Raw genomic sequence first — 17,715 nt, forward strand, 5'->3', positions numbered from 1 at the left:
TTTATAGTTGGATGCTTAGAGAGTATGCATTGTTACAAATAAGAAAGATGCATGCATTGTTTTTTTTTTTTTTTTAGAATGTGATGCATGCATTGTTATTATTTTAAGAAACATGAATTCTGATGTTGTAATAAAAAAACATGAATTTATATTATAATGGTCAATAAAAGCAAGTGATTTGTAATGTTTACCGCACTGACAGTAACATCAATCATTCAACAGGAATAGAGCATTTAATAGTTATATATATATATATATATATAAATAGTGTAAAAATTGACAAATTTATATACCGATAGAATATTTTTGTCCACATTTGCATTAAACTAATTGCATCGAATCTTTTTTTACATTTTTTAGTATNTTTTTTTTTTTTTTTTTTTTTTTTTTATTCTTTTTGAATTAGGCTTCATCATCCACACCAATAATTTTGTATAACCCCCTCTCACTTAATAAATAGTAATTTATATATAATTTATTTTTTTCATTAATTATTGTAAATTCATTAGAATTGTGGAGTCTCGTTTCTTGATTTTTTTGGGAAGTGCAGACACAATTGTTGGGTGATGCCTTACTCCATTATGGGCACTACAGACTGTCTATAAAATGGCACGAAGCTTTAGAACAGAAGCACCATATCAACCTACAACCCCAATAATTTCTCTGCAGTCAAAATTTAATGGATATGAAGAAAAGGTATATTTTTTAGCTGTCAAACGGAAAATAAGTTTTGCATTTGGATTTACAAAGTCTTTTTTTTTTGCATTCGTTTGTGCAGTTCAAATGCAGAGATTATCACTGTCGATGTGCATGCCGCAAGAAATCTTCTAAATTCAGGCTACCTCTATCTTGATGTCAGGTGAAATTTAATTTAATTACGTTGCCGATATATGTTTGTTTGTGAAATCATTATAATTTTTAGATTTTAAAGGCTGTGAGCATCTATGCATTCAAAATGTCAATTTATTTGTGGGTTGTTTTATTTTCTTTGTTTTAATAATTAAAAATTTTACCAGGACTGAGGAAGAATTCCAAAGTGGTCATGTGGAGAATGCCTTCAACGTTCCATACATGTTTAGTACCCCAAATGGTTTGTATTTTTTTATAGTTTGTTTTCTCTTATCTTCCTCAGTTTATATATAATATATATGTTATTTTATTTTGAGTTATATTATTTAAAATTCAGGAAGGGTAAAAAATCCGAATTTTGTAGATCAAGTTTTGTCCACACATGACAGGGAAGATCTGCTTCTTGTGGTAAATATCCATATCTATTGATATTTAATGATTAGATGTTAGAACTAGCTACATGTAAAAAAAAATGTTTCTTTTCTAATTAGAGCTTCAAATTACTGTTTGTCTCCATATTATTACATTTGAGTGAAATTTGATGTTAAGAAGTTAAATTTCCAGGGTTGCCAAAGTGGAGTGAGGTCTGTGTATGCCACCACCGATCTTCTTGATGCTGTAAGGACATTACTTTTAGCATCAGTTTTTAATATATTGTTTTTTTCTGTATATCGATTATTCACTTATAGATATGGTTAATGAATATTTTGTTGGGTATATTATAAAACGTACCATCTATTTTATATGCATTGAAATTGTTGTAAAAATTGGACATGAATTGGTGCTTTTCTATTGGTAGGGATTCAAACATGCATATAACATGGGCGGGGGATATATCGAGTGGGTGAAGAGCAGTTTTGAGGCTAAGAAGCCAACAACTTTAAATCCACCCTCTATTCCGGAAGAGCATCCCATCAAGAAGCTAAATATGAACCCTCCTCCCATGGTTCCGAACGAACCGATCGGGCAGTCTTCTTTGACCGTGAAGATCTGATTACTTAAAAAAATCGACCCAAATGGTGTTCTCCCTTGTGTGAAAGATATATGTAATAATTCGTGCCTGCCCGTAAAATAAATTTAGAAATAATTTAATAGGGAATCATCCTTCTATCTATCTCAAGACACAACGTGTAATATTATTTTGAGGGGAAGATTTTAAGTGTTCATTCTAAGATTTTGATTCTTGTAGTTGATTTAATTCTAGTATCTCGCTTAATTATTGGGGGGTCGAGTAGCGCAGAAACCAAACTTCTACTAAGCAATCTCGCAAACAAAAGATTTTACATCATAGACAAATTTTGTGGGGGTAGTATTTCAACCCATAAAAAGTTTTTGAAGTTGATTTTGTGGTATTGGGGAGTGTGAGGTCTAAACTTTGTTTGGTTATGAATATTGAATGTTGATACAATGCGTAGAAAAGATAGAATTGTAATGATTGTATAAAATGTGAGCAAATTATTCATGCACGCCGCGAGAAAAAAGCACAAACTCAATCCATCATGTAAATTTAACCTCAGTCAAATCACTTGCACCCACACTGAATCATGTAGTTCAAAACTAATAATAAAGTTGACATAAAGAGAATATCACGATGAAAATATCAAAGTTTAAACATGATCTCAGTTCAAAGAACTGCTAGGTAAAATAAACTCAGTCTCTCTTCCAAAATGCCCCAGGTTTTCGAAAGAAACTATTTCACGACCTCATGTTTATAATGCCCGAGAACGAGTCAATTAACTGTCCGGCCAAGCAGCTCAGATCATCATTCAGAGTTTGTATGAAGGTATGTACGACATCGCATTCTGTGGCCGTGGAATGCAACCCATACCAAGTGAGGAATTTCAATCTGAAAGTCCTCGAGATATGGCCCTCGATTTCCAGTTTACGGACGACCTTCACCACGTCTTGGAGGTCATCAGCCACGAACGAAGGCCCATTCTGAAAATTGGATACCTCATCAACATCGTTAATTGACATGAGTTCAGGAGGGACAACATTCAAGTCAGGCAAAGAAGAGTTGAGGTCGAGCTTATGTGCAGCCTGGAGGGACTTCTCTTTCGGTGAAATTTCAACACTGGGATCCTTACAACTGCCACTGCCTTTGTCGGCATCCACACCAGAGGTACCCGCCACAAATCCTTGCTCTTGATTAGAAGCTACTTTATTGTTGTTGAACAAATTCTGACGGATGGATTTAAAGTCCCGAAATGCAGAAGGTTTGGAAACCGCTAACTTCATAGCTGGAAGCATTTGGACAGGGTAGTCCATTCTTTTTTGTTGTTTGGGTACATTCTTATCCCTTGTATCTGAAGATGATCTCTTGGGCGCTTCGTTCTTGGACGATTCCTTGCTGGACTTCGGAAATTCAGCCATTTGACACTCTGAGTACAATTCTGGCACATAATGCAACAAAAATAAAAGCTTGAATAAATCAGCTCTCATCAACTAAATGCACATGATTGCCTATTTCTGCTTCGATAACTACTAATTCCACAAAAAACTTGGTGCCTGCTTGGGTTTTTACAAGAACTTTTTCCAGATTTTCTATATCAGTAATTTTCATCAAACCACTATCTAATTTTCATAAAACCTTTGAACTTTACTAGAATATTAGGCAGCAAACAACCATTTTATCATCACTTTTCAGTTCCTAACACAAGCCCATAAATTGCAGAAAACAGCCGCTAGTTAGTATATTATTCAGAATGTCAATAGATGTCACCTGGCCTACACTACATCTGCATGATAGCATACCATTATTGGCCAAGATTCACTAATCTAATTTCATATAGCAACATTGAATTTACCAACAGTGAAAAATTTTTGCTAAATATATTCCTATATGATCTCCATCATATTAAAAAAATATATATATGCGCCACGAAGTAAAATGCCATTAGTCCATGGTGAGTCGGTGACACGTTCATGCAACTAATAAGGCACCAGGACAATAAAACATGGATATTTTTCCAGTAATCCATTCATTACTCGGACATCTTGTCAAAATAAATCATAGACAAATCTTCAGGAATGTCACAATCGCAAAGGCATGACTCTCGAAATGACTTATGAGGAGAGAACTTATATTTTAGTGGAAGAGGGATGTGTATATCCATTGCCCTAGTCATTTAACCAGATCTGTTTCACAATTACCAAAAGCAACTAAACATTAATAAAATCTTAATAACATTGGCAAGCACTTCAACCCAGACGCTTGCTTGAAGGAAAAAAGATCTGACACACCATTGCACACTTTTCTAAATACATGTAAATTAATTCAATGGCTTTTCTCCAAAAATGGAATTGAATCGAGATACTTTACTTTGCTAACATATCACATATAGAAGTGAATTTCACTCAATTGGGCTTCAATTTTTCGAATAACATAGCATATGAAAACTTAAAAAAACAATACTTCTCCATTTGCATAATATGTTTCTTATGGTGGCTATAGATCATATGAATTTAATAACATAAAGAATATATCATATACATATAGATGCGAGCACACACACACACAAAAAAAATTACTATTGCCGACAAAACTAAACCATAAATTGGAACATAAGAAATTGATTCCAGTTTTAACCTCTTATCTAGTACGAACAAATAATAATTTTTTTACGCAAGAAATAGCCAGTATATCTTACCCCTAAAAAGGATGGTTTGGATCACAAACGCCCTTCCTTCGTTTTTGAATGAAAAAGAAATGGAGATATGTGAACCAGAGAACAGAGTAAATAAAAAAAAGCTTTTAAACGTTATAATATAACGTTGACAAAATCTGTGAAAGATTACACAAATTTAGCCCATTAGACTGGATCCAATTCATATGTGTTTTTGGTTCCAAAAAATAATTAATGTGATGTTTATCTTAAATTGATTTCACACTCACCTGCACAAAGGGGGGATTTCCCCTTAAAGGTAGCCTTCACTAACACAAGAAGGAACATATTCGTGGAAAATTAAGGATTACAAAAGAAAATCGACATAAAAGGAAAAAATACCATAACCATGTGGATTTACTTATTTTACAATACCATCAACAAAAATAAATAAATAAATATTAATTACAAGTAACATGTCTCTAAGCATAATGTAGGATTACAAGCCTACCATGCTTGCATCAGTAGATAATATTGTCTCTAGGCCAAAACATGGCTATCAATAACCCAATCCAAATTGAGTAAAGCATATCAGTTGTTAAAAATTCCCTTTATATTCAATTCACAAAGTTACATGTGAGTAAAACTTATGCAAAAATTAGAGCACAAATATTTCTGGACCAAATTGAGGAAAAAGAGGACAGAAATGAAGGAGGAAAATGTTCCATAATCCACCACTGAATTACCATTTCATCTAAATGCTTAAAAAACGAGAATTTTCAATCCTTGTGTCTTGCAAAATTCATTAAAAGTTGAATGCTTTAAAGATTAGTTTGGCCAACCATCAAGTTAAATATCATTCTATTAACTTCGACCTTCGTCACTCTTTTTATTACGTTCAAACGCATATAATAAAGAGACAAAGGTCCCATTACTTTTCTTCGCACAAACTAGTAATCTAATGCACTGGATGAACTCCAAAAGTTCAATTTATCAAGTCTAGGTTAGTATTATTTTGTTTATCTTTAAATTCTCCTTTCAATTTTTTGGCACATAAATCCGAAAGCATAAACTTGGTCAGAAACATGCATAATAATTGACATGATATAGCATGGCAGTCTAAGCGGCTTAATTTATTGAAGTCATCATAGATTCATAATCAACAATAATGTTTCATTTGCACATGACCAATCAGAGTTCTTGCTAGTGGTGCATGTGTGCTTTACTATCACGTAAAAAACAATTGATCTAGCTATTATCATTAACTTCGCATACCTCCATGGAATCTTAATTGAAGTAGCATGAAAAGAAAAGCCGCGTTGCAGTGGACAAACTGTCACATCTGCGTGAACAGTGATAACTGAAATCAAGACATAAAGAAGAGAAATAAAAAATGAGAAAACAATAGAAACAGAGAAACATGCAAGATGCGCATTGCATTCCCATCTCCGATTGAATCAATAGACCAATACGGACTTGATAACACCAAAAGAAGCCATGGAATGCCATAGATATCACATCATGTTCATAAAAAGTTTGTATCTCATGCTCGGATGATATTTGCAGACCAAAATAACAAGGTACAAAACATGTCTAGTTCAACGCTTCACACAGACTTACATTGCCTTTGCATTCAATGAAGAATAGATGATCGTGTGGCATTGTGCATGAAAAGGTAAGGAAAACCCATTTTCAGAAATAAACTGCCAAAATATCAGTTGAAATATATACCGAAAGTCCAAAATTGACTCACAAGTTACCCAGTTCTGAATGCCATGGACTTCGATGAGACCTGTGACGAAAAATCAACCACTGGATATCATGAGAACCAAGTAGCTGACTTTTTGACCCTGTTTCACTTTAAAATACTGTTGCTTTTTCATCTTCTTTCAATAAAACCCTAAGAAGTTCAACAATCACCTTGTCATAGATTTCCTTGCATTAATAAAACCCTCACTTGATTAGCATATTTATCACATAGAAATCTTCTGGCTCCGAGCACTTTGATTTCCAGGGTGCCTACAAGTTTCAAGCTGTAATTCATATCATATTATCAATGGAAAATGAGGAAGTGCAATCAGGAAAAACGTTCAGCTTAGCCTTCAAATAAACAACATATTAATTAAACTTTTGGATGTTGATCAACAATGGAAGCTGAAAGCTAGTGTTGATCTTTGTGAGTCCAGGAAATTTATCCCAGCCAGAAAGTGAAGAATGGCTGTGAGGAAATGCCATACAACTGGGAATAATATTCAAGGAATCTAAATGAACTTCAAAGATACATGATACAAGACACACAAAGTAATTGTTTGGTTTCCCAAGCTAAACTTTGGTGTTCGAAGTCATAGGAGCATCGAGTGGGAAAAAAAAAAGGAATCACTCTATAGTTGCTTGATTACACAAAATCAACTATAGTTACTTAGATAAATAATACAACATATAAATTCTCCAAAAGGTCAATATCTCAAAATGAAAAGAAAGTGTTTTATTCCACAGACCAATTATATGAATTAAGCACGTTACAATGAAACAGTGTGTTGCGGGGTCATAAGAAATTGTAGTAGTGAATAAGTAAGATTTGAGTTACTCAACAATTTTCACAATTAATACATAGAAAATAAGGGCAGCGGCAATGATTAACTTAACCCATGTAAAATGAAAGAGAGTGGTGACACATAAATGGCCCACTTAAATGAAGGAGGGCATAATAAACCAGAAAATTGTTATGGATTAAAGCCCAAAGGGTGAATGGAATTTACTCGAACCAATTTAATGACCAAAGGGAACAACAAATTAGCATATCAATAGCAAATCAGGTAAAATAAGACACTAAGATGTGCGATAGAATATTCCATGTACTCCATTTTATTTGTATCTCATCATGGCAAATTTTCAAGGTATGAAAAATTGAAAACAGAACTAAACTCTGACTAGATCGGTACTTCTTAATCACCTACAGTAGCAAAGTTTTGATGAGATAATCCCATCAGTCAACAGAAACGCAAATCTAGGAAATTATTCCAGTTTAGAATTTAGAGCATTTTATGCTGCACATAAACGATAATATACTCATGCAGTGTATACTGCAAGTAGATGAAAACAGATAGGATAAATGAATAGTATGCATATCTTGATATTTCACAGTCGAAGGTCATCTTTTATAGAGAAAAGTAATACGTACAACCGTAGGTACATGGAAGCAGTGCGCATTCATTGCAAAGATATATTCAGCTTCATAAAAGCCCCTAGTTTCATTGATGCTGCATGTCAAAAACATTTTAATGTATTTTCAGCTTAGCTAAAACCTTTTATCGTTTTCCATAAAAAAACTATTATCTTTTATTTCCAAAATTGAACCCAAAAATTTTTATTTCCAAAATTGAACTCCCAAAAAATTATAACCTTTTATCCACAATTTTTAGTGCTCTATCCTACCGTTCTCTTTGGACACATAATGGTCTTCTTGTAAAATGATCACCCATCTGCTTTTAATGAAACATTGCGTCAAAGAAAAACACATTCATTTTGCTGCCAAATGAATGGTGATGCACAATTATATCAATCCACAGGGTAAATATACTGCAGATTCACATTCCCTGAAACAATGATGCAATAAACTTCAAACATGAAATGTTTGAAAGTTTGATACAAAAGAAGGAAAGAAACAAACCATACTAGTAAGTCAATGATGAATGAAAACACAAAACAAAATGGGTTTAAGTTCGTGCATAAAAGCAAAGAGGAAACCATGAATTAGGATTTAGGCTGGAAGTCCGAGATGACAGTCCACACGATTTTCATGTAAAACTACCTTAAGCTCTACACCCAAGATTTTTAGGTAAAGTCCACCAATTCATATTTCAGCCTCGGAAATTAACATTGTTAACTCTAAGACTCCCGATCCCCACAATACACAATTTTGAGCATCTTTCATCAGTATTTCAAAGAATGGACCTTTGGTACATGGACCGGACTTTAATTGGCATGTAATGTGAGTACAGGTAATATGCGCTCAGCGACCAAATAATAGCTCTCGGCCAGCCAAAGGCCATCCCAAGAGTTTAGTAGATTAGCTAAGAGAAGATCTTAGGTTTAGCTGCCACCCAACAGCAACAGAAGTGTGAAGTAAAAGGATCGAGGCAAGTTTAGTCCCCTCCATTGAAGATGATGATACCATTTGTTTAAAATTTTGACATCTAACGTTCTCACCTTGGATTATCATATATGCGGTGTGAGTTACCAAATATTTTCTTCACTGAAATTTACAAGACGGAAAATCGAATGAAACAATCAATGAACACTTCAATGGAGGTACCGATGAAATAAACTTTTCAAATTAAACCAAAAGGACATATAATTAAAAAACAAAAAATGAAAAGCATGAGCATCATGAAGCAGCATGTGTATAGGGATGGACTGAATCCGTGGCCGCTAAAAAAGAGCACCACTCTGACACAGCCGTCATAAATTTCATTATTTCGTCGGTAGAACTGGCACCAACTGATTGTTGGTGCTTGGGGAAGGTGGACAGAGCTGCGTGTATAGTAATTACTTTATTTTTAATTGATAATTGTTGGTGAATTGATAAATATTTGAATCCGTTTTATTACAAAATACAAACCGTTAACATGTTATATATGTGACATCGTTTCAAATTTTCTAATAATTATCATATCTTGTATACATATCGTATTTGTGTTCCAAATATCCATAACGGTGCATCATTAATCTTTGATCAAAATATATGCACTTTATATCTAATATTAAGATGACATATCTGTCAAGTATATCATTCATCATAATTTAAATAAATAAACGAAATAAAGATCGAGCGTTGAAGTAGCCAATCGAAATGTGCAGTTTCTACACAGGTTTCCACCTCGTACTTTTTTAGGGTCTTCTGAGAGAGCAACAATATAGTGATTTAGATGTAGATAAACTTCTAACATATTTCAGATCTAATTGGTGTTCCATTCAACTAACCCAAATAAATGAATCTCAAAGAAAACATTAATTGGCAGCAAACCATTTGCAATGCAAGAAAGGATGGGAACTACAACCTGATGCACAATAGTGATAGCGAACAGGTATGAAGCGATGATAGATAGTAAATAATCATCTCATCCATACTATTCCACACAGAATATTATCCGTCCGTCACCAATAAAATTCTAAACATGGAAAAACACCTTAAAAACTCGCAAACTGGTACACTGATGAAAGATTTTAGCCATGTCCAAAGTATAGTCAATAATGCAACAAGCACTCAAGGATGCGAGGCAAACTAAAACATAGTATTTCTAAAATCTAGATATATGAAGAAAATGATTCCACATAGCATACAATATGTACTTATCAATCAATGATGCAATAAAATAAAACAAAACAAAAACTATTGGTTTAAAAGTAGATATGAATAACTTATGCAATTCGCACATTATCTTATATTAAAAAAAGATGATTAAAAAAAACTCATAAATTTAAGTACAGAGAAAGGGCTGCCTTGGCTAGCACAAAGAAGTAAGAGATGAAGAGGTAGGTGACATATACATGAATGAGACATTGGCATCCACTGTATACTGTAAAATTTCCAAGTTTTCCTTCCCAAAATATAGAAGGAAATCAAATGGTGATATGCCACAGAATCCTCGAGGGAATGTATATTTTAATGTCATGAAAGTGTAGAGTTGAGGTGATGCTGTGATGGGAACAAATGAAGTATGCATGGAGTATGTCAATTGAACTATATCATAAAAAAAAATCACAGAACTTAAAGTTAATTAATTTTTTTTATCAGTCATCAATTCCACTCCTAAAACATCTTACAGCACCAGCTTCACAGAAACAACATACACCAATATTATTGTATTCAAGTCCATAAAAAAAAATGGCCGATAATAACAGAGCAACCATTTATATCCAAGTAAAGCATCACCTCAAATAGCAATTTTCAGTCAAACTGAGAATAAACTATCCATAGGCAGCTAAAAATCAACGTTAAAAAATAATTGATTCAATCAGTTTCTTAGACCACAACAACCAAATAAAAATAATCATCAACGGCAACAACAAAACAGAGCCTAAAACCACGAGAAGTTGAGAACGTAGATTATAGCCTATAGGGTACTCCAAACATTTAAATGCGCAGGATGGTAAGATGCCAAGAGCAAGAAGTGAGTAAGACGACAACCAAGAAAGAACAATATTTCCAATTGTATACCAACCGATTCAAAGAAATTCCCATGATCAATGAGTTGATAGCATAGCATGTCAACCAAAATTAACCAAACATCACTCTATAAGGATATCAGTGTATAACCCAGGATGTTAAATAGTTCAAAGAAATAACAAAACCGGAGCCAAAAAGAAGAAAGAAAAGTCACAACACATCATCCGCGAGGGGGTTCCGTGCATTCCCTAGCAAAATGTCCAGACTCCCCGCAGTTGAAGCACTTCCCTCCGATGATGCCGCTGCATCGGCCTCCAAACCTCCCAAAACCACCACCTCCACGATTGCTTCCACCAACCATACAGTCCCTCGCCATATGCCCCCGCTCACCACAAGCAAAACAAGCTGCACTATTTCCTCCTCCGCGACGGCTATCACTTGGACACTCCCTCGCCAGATGCCCATACCCTACGCAGTTATAACAATTACTATCATTCTCGCCGCCGATTCTGCCGATGCAATCCCTAGCCATATGCCCAAACTCGCCGCAATTATAGCATTCACCTCAACCATTCCTCCGATCGCTAAACCCGTATCCACCTACAGCTCCATCACGAATATTTCTGTCACTTCCCCTCCGTATAGGGCCACCTCCGGGGGCGGTGACATCAACGGCCTTGGTCTGGTCGCCCTCCAGAATGATCATGAACTCGACGATTTGGCCCTCGCGAAGAGTACAAAACCCGTCTGATTTCACGGCGGTTTGATGGACGAACAGATCTTCGCCACCCTCGTCGGGTTGAATGAAGCCGTACCCTTTCTGATCGTTAAATTTCGTCACCACCCCTTTCGATCTGGTAACTTTCTCCTCTGCCATGATTGGTTAAGATCACAAAACCCTAAAACCTCCAGCAAATACCGAAATCATTTGCCTAGCATACAGGAATTTGGAATTTCACAGGGAGATGAAGCCAAGGTCTATCAAGTCAATTATACTAGTTCTTACTTCTTAGTGAAGTGGACTTATTACTCAACTGGGCCAGATTTGGGCCTGGAGTGCATACAAGAATCTTCACGATATTATGTAGCCCAACTCAAATCCAGCGGGAGCTTAAATTTGCGATTGATTTGGTTTTCTTTCTTGTTAGTTTAAGTAAATAAATCGAATTATGGATCCATATACGAGACTCAAATAATTTATTTCCACTAATAAAAGTAGCTGTTTTTCATCAACGGTATCCCCTAGATGCTCTGGATTGATACAGCTCCAACATTCCGACGGCCTCAGCTAACAATTTCGCAACTTCTTCATCTTGCACCAAAGAAGCTTGTATCGATGCCCATTCCAGCACCGTAAGCACTTGTGCTCCTGAAAGTTCTTCACTTTCTGGTACATGCATTGCGATGTAACAATGCAGAACCAATGCACATGTCTGCAAGTCCTGCTAACAATCTGGACCACATGCATCGCCCTCCAGCACCAATGATCGCCTTGGAATGATCGAGATGGAGATAGTTATCGGAACATGCAAATTTGGTAAGCACAGCACACGCCTCCCTGGAAACCTCGATTTCTAGTTCATCAAGTGATGTGACTTCGTTGAAATGGATGAGTCAGGTAAGGAGCTCCAACGGGCCAAATCAATAATTTATAGTTTTTAGGGAATTTGAATGAAGATAATGGCTTCAATAGCACCTGCAAACAATGAAAGGAACTCGTGAATGGGCGCCGGAGGGGTGTCCGGCGTGGCCACTCCGATGCTTAAGTCAGCAGGTTGAAGATGAACACAAGCAATATTTGGGAGAAAATATGTATAATGCTTAAGAGTTCAAAGATTTCAGAATCTGTAAATGACATTAATACCTGCTATTTATAGTAGAAGATGAGGTAGGTACCTCGATTCCAGTGTTACCTACTAAGTATGGCAAGTCGGCTGCTCCTACCCTATCTTCTGATGACTTATAGGACACTCCAAGCCCAAGTTGTTCTGACAGATTAGACGTCCTGTATCAATCATACTCGAGTATGGTTCAATTCTCGAGGTGGCTCGGGCAATTGATTACCCGGGTACTTATATGAGAGCTTCGGACGATGTTTGTGCGGGAGACCGGGCTGTTCGAAGAATACTTGGGAGATATGTAATGCTCGGGCTTTTGATAGTGTCCGGGTCATCAATGACCCGGATCCTTATGGGGTATCACCACCCATCCCTAAAATAGTCGGGCTAGAGCTTGACTCGCTGTCCCGATCAGTCCAAGATAATTAACAGTGCACAAAATTGGAGTCTTCAAATATCTCATAGATGAGATGAAATGCTGAGACCTCATGTCCCCTGGATTCACAATAACTTATTGTTTAACATTCTTGGGCCCTGTCGCTATTACCACGATGACACGTGTCATAGCATGAATTCCCGCCTAAAAGACGTTTCGCATTTCGAGAAGTGGATAAGTCTGACGCCTTGATAACCGTACACGTCTTTTCACCTCTTGGCCCCAATTTCAAAAACGTATCTTAGACGTTCGTGCATTTACAGATCAACGGCTGTGATTAGCTCCTTCTTCCTATACATAGCCATTCACCCACTTTTCAATCGTACTAACAAACTGTCATCCAGGAAACACAATGGCTGGTGCAAGTAGTTCGAAAACTCCGAGTATGACCGAAGCCTTCAAGGATTCCGCTCTAGAGATTCGAAAATCTACTATGGAAGATGAAGTGTTTCACGCAATTCTTGACTACTGGGAAGAGCTTCAGGGGCTGAGACTTCTTTATGATTCTGGAGAAGCTATCACTCCTAACCTGGTGGCCAAACTGAGGAGAGTGCGCGAGCACTTGCATATAGCTGAGTGGGTAGACGTCTTTACAGATGGTCGTATCTACCAATTAATGCTTCGGAAAGAAATAAAGATCCTTAAGCGTATTGCCGATTCAGACAGCTTCCTGAAGACTTCCACCGGACCTTTAGCTGCTTGGGTGAAAATATGGATAATTGCTGTAGAGGAAGAATACGATGATATAGTACGTGCTAATGTCTATGGTTGAATAAAATACTAATTCAAGCCTGTCTCTGTCGTTATTTTGCTGTAATCCCTTAAGTTTATCGGTTGATACATATATATCGCGAGTGGAACAAGATTAATTGATAAATCACAATGCTAAGCATTAACATCTCCCGGGCTTTCCTTGAAATGACCGGGCCTCTAGCCTCCCGGGCTCTGAATACGGTGCTCTGTCGGTTACTCTTCTCGGGTATTCTAAGAGACGTCATTATGACACACGCTTCGCATTCATATTATTCCATGTTCCAAGAATTTGTTAATTCCGATACATTGATACATGTATCCCCGTCTTTCTTCATAAATAAAAAACGTTTAGACTAGCATTCGGCTCTCCACCTTCTTAACATTAAATACCACCTGTCTATAAATAAGAAGATGAAAGTGAAATAAGAACAATTATCCAATATGCCGAGTTCGAGTGAGTCTACCGCTTGTAGCAGCACGCATGCCATTGTCACAGATGAGATGCTTCCTTATCTGGAAGACTTGAAGAAAACTATTGAAGAATATATCTCGGTAAAGGTTATGTCTTCATGGTTCAAGATTCAAGATCTCCAGAATTCTTATCAACATGGTTTGGCATTTACTCGTTCCCAGAGGGCAGTAGCGAGAAGATACAAACAACAATTTGATGTCAACCACGTTACAGAGCTAGCAACTGACCAAGTTCTCCTGCATGCAATGCTATGGAAGGAGTGGCATCAGCTAAAGAAGATTTCCTCTGCCGAATCCTTCACTAGTTTAAGAATCCATGAACTAAATAATTGGATAGTTGAGTGGCAGGATTCTGTAGATTCTGAACTAGCTGCTGTAACATGGCATAGATTATTTCCTCAATAAAATTTTAGTAGATGTAATTCTTTTTCTTCTTCTTCTTCTGTCAATGAATTCTGGGCTTTAATATGAAATGCCGGGTTCTTACACCACCCGGGTTTAATATAAAATACTGGGTTTTAATTAGAGTACCGGGGCTTCAAATTTCCCGGGCTGATAATAAGCTTCCGGGGCTTAGATATCTCCCGGGGTTAACATGAGGTGTAGGTTTCTTAAATCTCCCGGGTCGTTGATGAGGTGTCAAAATGACGTGTGCCCTTTCATTCTAACGGTCAGGAACGTTTCGCCTTACGAGGAACCGATAAGTCTGACACTTTAATAATTGCGTGTGTCCCTTCGTATACCGGCACACTTTTCGGAGTGCATCCTGATCGTCCAAGTGTGTTTGGATCGACGGCCGAGATCCGTTCACACAGCCTATATACATTAGGCCTCCTATTTTCGAAAAAAAACACTTACAAATTTGAAATCTCGGCGAAGCCCTTGCGAATTTTCTCCCTGAAGCTCCTCCGCGCAAAATCACCTAGCTCCAACGATCCCCGACCATCCTCTTCCTAAAAACTCGTAAGTTTTTCCTTCGTAATATGTCTAATTCTACTTCTTCTACCTGTGGAGCTAATGTGCGGGGCTCTCCTAGCGATGAATCCACCGCACTGCGCTCTGATTCCTCTCCTTCTCCACCTCGCCGTTCTATCACTCAACCTTCTAAAAAGCAAAAAACCCTTCTATTCAAACCCTCCTCTTCAAAACCCTCCTCCTCGGACACTTCCCGAGCCCCAGGAGTTCCTTGGTTCTGACCGCCCTTCTTCTGAGGCCCCGGGAGTTCCTTGGTTCTCCTCAATGAGCAGCACTTTGCGCTCGGGGGCGGATGAGGAACTCCGTACCTTAGGAGTTATTCCCTCTTCCTTTCCTATTATTATACCCGGCCCCTCTGATCGGGCAGATAGCCCTCCTCCTGGGTATACTACTTTTTTCCGGGACCAAATCAAGAATGGTCTTCGCTTCCCCATCCCTTCTTTTTACATCGAGGTCGCCAAAATCTTTGGGGTGCCTGTCAATCAATTTCATCCCAACTCTTTTCGGATTATGGCCTCGGCTTTTGTTCTTTTTCGTATGCATAACCTTGTTATTAACCCTCTTATTCTTCATTACTACTTTACCTGTAGCCTAGGTGATAATGCTTTTTCCCTTTCTGCCCGGCTTAACGCCCAGTTCCTTGATGACATTCCTTCTTCCCAAAAAGGATGGAAAGGAAGATACTTTTTTATACAACTCCCATCTTCTCTCTCCTGTCTAACAGGGTTTCTTCCCTCCCTTCCTCCCCAGCCTGTCCTTCCCCGAGCTTACAAATTCGAGGAATTTTACACCCGAAGCCAAGACTTGGTGGAGGGTCGAAAATTCTCTTCCTCCTCCCTTATTTCCCAGGAGCACTTGATCACTTATGGGTTGAGCGTCCGGGCTGAAGACCAGATAGATCGGGCAATTGACGAGGTGGCTGGCTCGGACCCTCAACCCGATAACTTTCTAATTCCTGTCTTCTTAGTTTGTTATTCATCCGTCCTTTATAATCTCTTCTAATCCTCTCTCTTATTGCGCAGATTCCTCCAAAATGCAAGAGGCTTTTCTCCAGAAATGGGAAGAGGAGAGGGCTGCCAAGGAGAAGAAATTGGCAGCCCGGAAGGCTGCCCGTGAGAAGAAACAGGCTGAGGCAGAAGCAGCGGGGCAAGTTGAGCTGAACCGGGTGGAAACCCAGCAAGAAGAGCTGACCCGGGATTCATCCCGGGAAGACCCCGAAGACCACACTCCCCTTGCCCGGAGGAAGCGAAAGGCTGTCGCAAGCCCGGAGCGGATTCTGGGTGAATCTAACTGGGAAGGAAGGCAGAGCTCGTCAACCACTCCTCCCCAGCGTCAACCTACAGAGGAGCCTCCCCAAGAGCCTCTTCTGACCGATCAACCTACCTGGCCCAACATCTTCTTGGAGGGAGCTTGTTCAACAGGTATTCGGCGCTTAAAGTTTATGCTCACTCCTGAAGAAGATGCCTTTTTGAAGAATTTTGGGCATGGTGCTCGGTTCCTTGAGGGATCTAACCGATTCCTATCTGTAAGTCTTTTCTTTATTCTTTTTTCCTTCATTTATCCTTTCTTTTACTAACTTGCTTTGTACAGGCTGCCCAAATGATGATCTCGGCCTTCGAGGAAGTGGCGGCAGTGGCTACCAAGAAAGGTCAACAAACCCGAGCTGCTCAAGAAATCCAAGATCAACTGCACGGAGAGCTTGCTCGGGCTAAAAGCCTTCACGAAGAGGAAATCGCCGTCCTAAAAGCTTCCTTGGAGTCGGCTCACACGGCACTAGACAAGTCTCGGGAGGACCTCAATGAAGCTACCATTCGGGAGGAGAATCTGCGAGGTGCCTTGTCTGTCTCGGAGTCGAGAAACCATTCTCTATCCGAGCAGATAGAAGTTCAACAATCCCGAGCAGAGAAGGCCGAGAATGCTTTGTCTCTGGCGGAGCATAATAAGGATAAATGGCAAGCTTCCTTCCTTCAATCTCCTGAGTTCAATAAGGCCGTGATAGATAAGGCTTACCCTCTTTTCAAGACCGGTTTTGACAAGTGCCGGGTACAATTTGAGGGAGCTGGACTCTTACCCCAGGATAAGGAAAATTTTCCTGATTTTAGCCTGTCCATTGCATCCCTTCCCAAGGATGGTGAGGAGGAGAAGGAGGAAAACCAGGAAGACGATCCAGGATCCGACCACATTGATATAGACTAGGGTTGTATTCTCTTTTTTCTTTATTTCTGTAATTCCTGTCCTCGGATTTTTATTGAACAAATTCTTTCCTTCAATAGTGTCTCGATTAATCTCTTGATAGCCGAGTAATACCATTGTTTTTTATGCAAACATCAAGAAAATATTTCAAGTGTTGAGAACTAACCGGGACCTTTTAGTAAACAATTGAGATAAGAAAAGAACATATTTTCGTAACGAATGAATGTCCCTAGCCTGGATCCTGCCGAGTTAAGAATAATCAAGGTGTGTGGCCCAGGAACACGTCGCGGGACATGTGAATGGTCGAGGTGTGGTTCCCCGAGCCAGGGTGTAGTGCCCTGGGCTTTTAGATCCAAGGTGCGGAGCCTCGGGCCGGGGAACATGTCCCGGGACTTGTGAATGGTCGAGGTGTGGTTCCCCGAGCCA

General features: G+C 38.4%; 2 protein-coding genes and 2 pseudogenes across 12 annotated transcripts; 1 reads left to right on the forward strand and 3 right to left on the reverse strand.

The window, feature by feature from the left end:
* Positions 1-551: 551 nt before the first annotated feature.
* LOC140962971 (thiosulfate sulfurtransferase 18-like) lies at positions 552-2,037 on the forward strand. Its single transcript, XM_073422134.1, has 6 exons — positions 552-696; positions 779-859; positions 1,017-1,090; positions 1,187-1,257; positions 1,414-1,467; positions 1,649-2,037. The coding sequence occupies exons 1-6, from the start codon at positions 680-682 to the stop codon at positions 1,841-1,843; spliced, it is 492 nt and encodes a 163-aa protein (XP_073278235.1). The 5' UTR covers positions 552-679; the 3' UTR covers positions 1,844-2,037.
* A 298-nt stretch (positions 2,038-2,335) lies between these two features.
* On the reverse strand, positions 2,336-10,846 carry LOC140962969 (uncharacterized). 11 transcript variants are annotated; one of them, XM_073422124.1, is made up of 5 exons: positions 6,375-7,595; positions 6,208-6,246; positions 5,730-5,814; positions 4,500-4,535; positions 2,336-3,242 (listed from the first exon to the last, which is right to left on the reverse strand). In XM_073422124.1, the coding sequence occupies exons 3-5, from the start codon at positions 5,755-5,757 to the stop codon at positions 2,545-2,547; spliced, it is 762 nt and encodes a 253-aa protein (XP_073278225.1). In that variant the 5' UTR covers positions 5,758-5,814; positions 6,208-6,246; positions 6,375-7,595; the 3' UTR covers positions 2,336-2,544. The 11 variants fall into 11 exon arrangements, with proteins under 11 accessions (XP_073278225.1, XP_073278223.1, XP_073278226.1 ...); XM_073422122.1 differs by having other exon boundaries at positions 6,208-6,229; positions 6,270-7,595; XM_073422125.1 differs by adding an exon at positions 8,022-10,846 and having other exon boundaries at positions 5,730-7,759.
* On the reverse strand, positions 7,792-11,500 carry LOC140962970 (cold shock domain-containing protein 3-like; annotated as a pseudogene).
* Positions 11,501-11,725: 225 nt separating this feature from the next.
* LOC140963217 (uncharacterized) overlaps positions 11,726-17,715 on the reverse strand; it is a 13,517-nt pseudogene continuing 7,527 nt past the window's right edge.

The sequence above is a fragment of the Primulina huaijiensis genome, chromosome 17, assembly GCF_012295235.1.
Source record: "Primulina huaijiensis isolate GDHJ02 chromosome 17, ASM1229523v2, whole genome shotgun sequence".
Taxonomy (NCBI): Eukaryota; Viridiplantae; Streptophyta; class Magnoliopsida; order Lamiales; family Gesneriaceae; genus Primulina; species Primulina huaijiensis.